The following is a 9,074-nucleotide window of genomic DNA, read 5'->3' on the forward strand; positions in this document are numbered from 1 at the left end:
ACTCTTATGTCTAAAGAGATTGCGACTCCTACATCAAATCAACCATGCAAAAAGAATGTATACACTGATTAATTGTATGCAACCATTCTATATCTTGCGATAATGATTCATCATATAGCAATAGAATTATTCAATTTCATCATAATAATAATAAGTTAGAAAGAAGTATCTAATGAGCCATTTTATATTTGTTTTCAGATAAATAACATTCCCATTTTTGAAAGAAATCATGCAACAAACAACTGTTTGTTTATTCTAGAAATAGTACAGAAAATGATCGATTTCATCACATTCCAACTTCGTAATAAGTTAGAAAAGAAGAATCTAGCTTAGTGAGCCAATTTATTCTTCTTGTCGATTTACATATAGTATCTCCCGTTATATTTTAATAAATCGTACAATTCTTCATAATTGTTTATTTTGTAATAACGTAGAATCGTAGATAATGCATGTTTGCATTACATAGACATGTACGTAACGACCTTCTTCTACTTCATGATAATACGTTAGAAAAGAGTCTAATGTGTCGTTTAAGTTTTGTTTTCAAATAACATTTCTGTTATATTTTTATAAGTCTTGTAATATTCACTCAACAACAAAATCTGTAGCAATAAACAAATTCAAGATCCTATGTATTTGACGTGGGCCCTCGTCATTAATCTTCAAATTGTAATTAATCACTAATATACTGCTTCCTCCATCCTAAACAATACTGTGTAGGTCATTAGGTAGTCATTTTCAAATGTAAAGCTCCAAGTTTCTTCTTGTTTATACATACATTTGTCTGATACGAATTTACTTACCCTATCTATTTATTTTATTTTTTTTAATTTATTTATGTACTCGTAATTAAACTTTCAAACCCTTATCGAAACTTGTTTTTCTTTTAACTTATTTTTATGTGACAAAAACAATATGATAGCATAGTAAAGTCTGTAAAAAAAATATAGCAAATGATGGTTATGAAATTTTGATTCAACTCTTTCAAAAATTAAACCATCAAATACTACCTATTGTTAAAATAAAAAGGGTACATTATTACTTTTAGACTCCAAAATTTTCAAAAATATCTTCAAACACAACAAGCCTTGTTAGTACTATAACCAAAACAGTAAACGCCACGTACCTTCAAACAGCGCTGTATCCAATTGCATGAGAACACATAATTCCATTATCACTAATTATAATTTGAAAACGACATTAACCTTAATTACCTGTGCAGCAATAGACTACAGAGAAATCAATAAGATTATAACAGGTTATAAAGTATATACAGCATAAGTATAGGAATGACTACTATTCCTTTTTGTAAGATCATTCAAAACCGAGTAATCGAGTATGATCCCAATAACAATAAATACTCGATTCATTGAAACAAGTGGATCAACATCCGAAGCTTCAAATCTTCAATTCAAGTTTATGATTACCCCGTGCACTTGCTTGCTAGCAAGTGTTGCTGCCGCCTCTCTTGCTAAGAAACATCAAGTATCCTTATCAGATTACTGCAGCAGAACGCTAGATATCATTGATGAGCTCAAAGAGAGATCTAAAGAAAGCTGAACATGATCAACATCTAAAATGACACATTGGGAAAAAGAGAGCCAAAAAGAAATACTCCACTGAACAAGGTTCAAATTGGTGAAATGCTGAAATGTGTTTAAGTAGACTGATGATCATGTAGTTATCTAGTCAGTTATTTTGTTCAATACTCAATAGAAGCATTAGTTCAGTACTCGAAGTAAGCTACTGAGTTTCTTAGAGCAAGCTAAAGGGTTATTGAATAATACTCTGTATGACAATAAAACAAAAAAAAAAAAAAAAAAAATAAAATCAGACACCCCCCCTAAAAATAATTCCTTCAGAAAAGATGAGGCATAAATTTCCTGACAGGTTAGCGTTCATACTGAGGAAAGCCTGTTTGCCTAGCCAAAGATAATCGGCCTACCTGTGGCCAGTTGTAGCAACCCTATGAGTTTGTCAAGGTGAACGTCTAGAAGTTCTTTGAGATAGTGGGTAAGAATTGATAATTTGATACCACGCCAACCATTACTTTAAACACCTTACTGTCTCATATTAAGGTTGAATATTTGAACTTTACAGCCAATAAGGCTTTGTACAATTGGGAAGCTGGAGTATGGGATAACAGAAACTACCCGTAGTCCCGTACAAAAGAATTCTCCGTCAAAATACAAGGGTCCTATTTACTCCACTCAAGTAAAAGAAACTTTCCCCACCACCAAATGTCCAAATGGCAAGTAAAGGAAGGTCAATATCATGAAAATCCACTTAAATCATAATCCATCAGGTATACAGGTAAAAAATTTAAGACATATGGACAAAGTGACAAGATTAACAAGGTAGAATTATGTTGAGGGATGGCATGGTAATTTAATTACATGCCATATCAGATTTTGGGTTGGCACCGACAGCTACTCGGGCAACCCCAATACACTAAAAGCTTATCAGTAAGATTTTACAAGCTAAGTCAGATCAAACATGTTTACTTGCACTGGAGGCAACGATTATAGTGTTATCAAATCTCAAAACAGTTTTGAGCTGGTTATTTCAACTCCAACTACTTGTCACTGAAAGCTTCCAGAAGCCTAAAACTACAATATAATGCTCTATGCAGCATGGTCATGCATGAAATTAACAGAAAATGTAGTTTGAAAGTCGCAGTAAAGAAGAAAGAGACAAGCAACAAAAAGAGACACTATAAAAAACACACGCCCTTATGAAAATGCGTCAACAAGATCAATCAGTGTTCTACTCTTGTTATTGGAGTTTGGTAGTCTGTAGGAAGGTGGTTGCTAAATGACATGCTACAAGAAAGAATACAGTTTGGTACTCAAAATACCTCCAATTTGTTTTTAGCTTCCTGATCAAATGCTTTACAAAGGATCTCATAACTCTTTCCTAATCCTACCTGCAAAAAACATAGTAAGGAGGTACTAGCTTTAAGTCTTAACCAGGATTAATTAAACAGCTAATTTCTTGTAATAAATTTACAGGCGTTAGGCAAAAAATCAGTAGCCGTACCACTGGATCAACTCTTGATGGGGAAATACGTGATATACAATACCTGCAATGATAAGAAAATCAAGGTATGAAATACTCATTTTAAGAAACAAAAATCTCACGATAAAAAAATTATATTTTCTCTTCGTTGGCTTGCACCAGCAGATATCTAACTCAACATGCTCCTATTTCTAAGTCTCAATTTTTTTCACCAAGGGGTTGCTAGATGCTACACTTCCATAAAAAAGCCTAAAATCTGTTTGGCTGACCACATGAAGCACCACTTGTCTTGGGGCGTTAGCCAGTCAGGTAAGCAATTTCCGACATATTGTGAGAAGCATGACTTTCCAGCAATTATAACTCCTTACATTTTGTAAACCAAACTTCCAAAATTTAATGAATAATTTTCAGTATAGCTTCCTGTGGTTTTTCATTAATTGTTCATTGAGTAAAGATAAACTGTATATAAGTAAGAAAACTAACATGTGGCAAAGTGACAAAATTATCCTCAAACCAATTAAAAATTGGTGTGTGGTCAGGGGAGAGAAAATTTAGTCTTTAATTTTTTTATTAGGTTTTTTATAACAAACATACTCTATCTTGCTTCTGTCAAGATAAATCTGACCCCTTCCCCTGTTGCCAAATACATACATTAGACATATTATGAAGTGAAAATCTTTCTAGTGGCAGGTCCGGGTAAAAAATAGGGAAGGCAATTACATTATATTTTCGCCTGGGAACAGGATCTATAGCCATTTTTAAAAATCCATAGTTGCAAACTTGAAATCCTGTTCCTAGAGAATTTCCTTTACATAAGCTTAAAAAAATCTTTTTTAACCAGTCCAGCATTATGACTCCTTTTTATATTAGCTTCAGCATTTCTAGAAAAAAATGTTATAGATATAATATTACGTTGGTGGACCTCATTAAGATACAATCTGTTGTAAAATAAAAATATCACAGGTTGACAGGTTTTTTGGGGTCATTAAACATTAATCATATTTACATAAACTGTAAAACATACCAAACAATCAGCGTACAAAACTTACCCTAGTTTACTAGTATAGAAAAACATAGCTGACAAGTTTGCCTTTTGAACTGTAAGCATTATAGCAGCCATACAATTCTGCACAAGTGAAAAAGACATATTAAAGGTTATCTTAGCATACCAATATTACATAACAAATTACCCAATAAATCATACTGGAATCATTAAATGTACAGAAAAAACCATCCATCATTCAGCAGAAACCCCAAAACAGAATAGTTCAAGATCTAGAAACCCAGAAAAGTACATATATCACTGAAATACAAATATGTAAGCTACACAGACCTTATTTATTGGGATATACGTCATTTCGAATTCTTACTTCCTACACTATTGTGCACAAGGCAGCACATAGACTCGCCCTTTTAGCTGCTTGAGCTAGTATGTATACACTTCCTTTGATATTTTAAGTTTAAAATTGACTTCACATTCATTATTCTCATAATATTATAATTGAATTACCAGTCAGAAATAGAAGATGGAACTTGGAAGTAAATAAACCACCTTACGAGCAATACGCTCTAGAAGTTGCATCAATAGTTTCCCAAGTCTTTTGCCTTGTATGCATGGCTCAAGTTGCAACTCATATACATAGAGAACAGGAAGCTCCTCCTCCATTATAAAACGGTAGTGCACAAATCCAACAACATCACCCTTATGATCATTTGTAGGCATCAATCTCTTCTTAGTATTGCTAATCACAATTGGAACTTCATACACAAAAATGTAGCGTGCCTCTGGAGCAATCATTTCTCTACATTTCACCTTTTCTTCTTTGGGCCATTCAGTTCCATAATATTGCTCCATGTTTTGCTGCATAAAAAAATTAATTAATTAATTAAAAAAAAAAAAAAAAAAAACCCACAGTCTTATTTATGTGCACAATATTTCTGTACAGGTGAGTAGCATTAATGCTTAATAGTACAGATTTAGCCTACTTCCTTGTCATGTATTCACATCATCATCAGTCTTTAATATGGCATGAATAGGTAATATTATGAAGGCAGACTTGGGTGTTAATATAAGGTCATGGCTGAAATCTAGCGATTGCTTATTTTCCTATGAAGCAAAATGAGCGGAAAACATGAGAAAGCAAAAGGAGCCTACACCTTATATCATATGACTTTGTAATACCAAAATAAATCACAAGACGCGGCAACACAGTAAGCAGAAAAGAAGTGCCATAGATATATATTTTGGTGATTACCTTAACCAGTTTCTGAACATACTGCTTCAAGAAACGTGATAGCTTGGTCCCACGTCCTCCCTCCAAGCATAAACAGAGACCTTATGTAGCCATATACATAGACATAGATATGAAGACATCAATGGGGATCAAAAGTAAAGTTGATAATTTGCACCATAATAATCTAAAGCTAATCTCAAAATCTACTTCCAAAAAACATCTAATTCTTCAGTATATATAGATTTCACATAAATTGTTCAACATTACTAATACACAGACAATGATCTCATTTTAACAAGACTACGCTCTGGAACCTCTCATAAAATAATTACTCTACCAAACATAGACATCACGACCATCAAATGTGCTGGTGTGTTAGCATAAATGATTTAAATATTGCAATTGTAGCAAAGTATTATTTTTCCAACTTTGATGCATGTTATTCGAAAAAACGGTGATGATTTTATTAAACTTCTCTATCTCTCCTTGTTGACTTATTCTAATGGACCTGGGCTGCACCCATCAAGGAGGAGTAGAGCTGTCCACTTTAAACCTAACAGGAGGTTCTACCCCAAAACTAATAGGGAATCTGAACAGTAGTTCCTCGAGCTTATAAGTCGGTTATTATTATCTCTCCTCTTCTCCAAAGGACAACTCACAATGTGTATTTTTTTTGTGTTATGACGTGCATTTTTTTCATAAGCTCTAGTCACCCTCAACTTTACTGTCAATATATTTTAAATATCAAATACGAAGTACATCTTAAGTATCATGAAACAATGTGCTTAATTAATTGCTCCATTGTGCAGAAACATTTTACTTAATTATGTAATCAGCCCAACACACAAAAAGCTATTTCTTTCAAGTGAAATGAGTGTTTCTCTGGCATGCATATTACTATATTAGGAAAATCAGAAACCATAAACCAGAATGTAAGCAGAAAAATAGAGGATCATGCAGGCTACCTATAGAATCCCCAGTTTAAAGAGTTATGCAGGACTGTTAACCAACCCATTCATTCCATGGATGAAAGGCCAGATTTGCAAATCCAGGATCCCTTTATGTTAGCAAGATCAATGTCTAAAACAAAAAGTCATCTACTAATTATCTATCTTAGAGAACCAACACATAAATAAATAAATTCCGACAAGTAGTCCTCACTCCTCAAACCTTAATCTCAATTGATTGGAGGATAAGTCCTACCGTAACACAGCACAACTGCACAAGCATAGCTGAAGTTTTTTTTTATTGTAATTTCCATACAAAGTACATATTTTTGGATATAAAATCAGGCATGGAATGGGGTTTCAGTTGTTGATTCACAGAAATACTACCAGTCTTAAGTAAAAGTCTTAAGTAAAATCATCTGCATATTTATAGTTAAATGCTATAGAATCTACGAAGGAACAAGGCTTTTAAAAAAAAAAAAAATTCAAATACAGGCCAAAATTTCAACCTCCTGTTGATAATCTCTCTTTTATTTGCCTCAACAGTAACAAACAACTCCATAGCAAGCAGTAATGTGATGAGCCCTCATTCAATCACTCCCTTCACTAAGCAACACAAAGTTCAGCGGCGGAAAGGTAGAAGAAATTGCCTCAACTGTATACCAGAGTTAAACAAATCCTGAAAGTCCAAACAATGCCTCACTTTCTGTAGTTATTATTAGGAAACAGTTTTCAGGGTCATTTGCGATTTGAAAACAGAAAAATCCGGTTCTTGTTCTGAAAGTTATATGTTTCAATAAGTTTGTATCCTCACTCTTCAAACTACACTCACTACAAAATCTCAGTAATAATAGCAAGTCTAGAGTATTAAGCCCATGGAAAACCCTGATATCCACATTCATAAGAATCACAACTACAGTAATCATCTTAAAACTCCAAAGCTGAAACAATATCCATCTCATTAAGAATCCCTCAAAATTATACTTGGAAAATACTAGCATCCAGTGTACCCAAAATCAATCTAACTTCATCAATATTGAAGCATTATATTCGATACTATTTCATAATTCCCAATCGGGTGAACTTCATCCAGTGAGCGAATGCATAACTCCAACCCAAGTACCTACAAGATCCAAAGCATGAAGTTCACCCGATTGGGTATTTAAAATCATCCATACATCCTATTGCTTCTAGCCGTCTAGTCTTTACTAACACATCGAGCTATTTAATTAAAATGCATCTCAAAACTACCTAAGCTATCAAAAATATACCAAGTATATTCCAGTCAATTTCCACCACCTCTTCTATTGTCTTCATACAATTCAACTACAATGTTCAGCAATTATAACGATCAGCAATTAATAGCAATCAGCAAATTAATTCCTTCAGTAATCCTTAAATTTCATCTAAATTTTATTACTTAAAAACTATTTTTCTTCAATCAATTTGATTAAATTACTAGAAAAAATGACGGAGATAGAAACGATTACCTTGTTGATTATAGTGAAGAAATTCAGGAAAAGAAGCAAGAGGGTCTTTTAGGGAAGAAGCTGCTTTGATCAACCCATTTACAACTCTCTTCTTCTCTAATATCTACAAATTTATACAACACCCACCAAAAATCTGTAAGAAATTTATCACAAACAAATTCCCAACTAAAAAAAAAAGTAATTTTGGATGAAAATTGCTCACCTGTTTCCTCTTCGTTGTTCTCTCCTTGTTTCTATAGATATTTACATTTTCTCTCTCCATAACAATGCCCAAAGCTTTGAATTTTTCCTACATTTGTATTCCATGTGAATTTTTTTAATAATAATCGAAATCCATAAACCCTAATTTCATAATTCCTCGCTAATGCGAAAGGCGATTGACAGGGAGAAGTAAATTTGGGTCTTCAAAATCAATTGATCAATTCTAAATTTCTGACTATTTCTTCGTAGAATTCGATAGTCGGTATTCACTATATCACTGTATTCTAATTTTTCTGATGAATTTGTTAATTAATTGGAGTTGCACAAGAAGGGAATATTAATACGAGCAATTAGGGTTGCTTATGATGCGAGTCGAGTTGAGTTTAGGGTATATCAATTCGTTAACATATTGGGTCGAGCTTAATCGAGTTGGATTTTTTGATTGAACTTTGACCGAGTTGAGGTTTAATCGAATCGAGCTTTGATCGTGTTGATTTTGAGTAACTTGCTAATTAATTCGGTCTTAGTAGAACCCCTGTATAGTGTAACACTAGATGGAAGTCCGTGCGATGCACGGTTTTTTATACATAAATCTCATAAAAAAAAAATTCTTAATTAAACCCTATATTTTTTTTATTATTTTGCTTGTTAGAAAACGGATCATTTGTTTTATTTTTATGCAACTTATAATGAGACCTTAATTTACTAATATTAGTTATATGAAAGTTATAAGTATGATAGATATTAGAATAAAATCATAATCTTGTTCGTATTTTTTTAACCTATGATTCGTTTGTATAACGAAAACACGTTGTTCCATTATACATATATAGTTATAGAATTACTATTTTTCTTTCACAACCAATAACTTAGACCACCATTATTCTTTTACTCCGTATCAACTTTATACAATGAAAAATTAATAAAGTAAACCCAAAAGTATAAGGTTAAAATAAAGACAGTGGGAGTGATAGTAAAAGATATGACTTTATAAATTTTTAAATAGTTAAATGAAATATATATATACTACCAAGAGTGTTGCATTACTAAATTAATCTAATTGAATAAAATTAAATCTTTATAATGAAATTTCATTATCATATGTCTTAATAATAGAGTTATATGTATACACTACTACAATGATTTTTACAATAATAATATAGATATTCTACCAGAAACTACAA

The 9,074-nt window shown here is 32.5% G+C and overlaps 1 protein-coding gene across 2 annotated transcripts; it reads right to left on the reverse strand.

The window, feature by feature from the left end:
• Positions 1-1,148: 1,148 nt before the first annotated feature.
• On the reverse strand, positions 1,149-8,318 carry LOC110731648 (N-alpha-acetyltransferase 40-like). 2 transcript variants are annotated; one of them, XM_021911519.1, is made up of 8 exons: positions 7,892-8,318; positions 7,690-7,792; positions 5,274-5,353; positions 4,571-4,879; positions 4,068-4,144; positions 3,040-3,082; positions 2,858-2,926; positions 1,149-1,471 (listed from the first exon to the last, which is right to left on the reverse strand). In XM_021911519.1, exons 1-8 carry the CDS (start codon positions 7,949-7,951, stop codon positions 1,424-1,426), a joined length of 789 nt encoding a protein of 262 aa, XP_021767211.1. In that variant the 5' UTR covers positions 7,952-8,318; the 3' UTR covers positions 1,149-1,423. The 2 variants fall into 2 exon arrangements, with proteins under 2 accessions (XP_021767211.1, XP_021767212.1); XM_021911520.1 differs by having other exon boundaries at positions 1,149-1,502; positions 7,892-8,315.
• Positions 8,319-9,074: the final 756 nt, after the last annotated feature.

The sequence above is a fragment of the Chenopodium quinoa genome, unplaced genomic scaffold (assembly GCF_001683475.1).
Source record: "Chenopodium quinoa cultivar QQ74 unplaced genomic scaffold, ASM168347v1, whole genome shotgun sequence".
Lineage (NCBI taxonomy): Eukaryota > Viridiplantae > Streptophyta > Magnoliopsida > Caryophyllales > Amaranthaceae > Chenopodium > Chenopodium quinoa.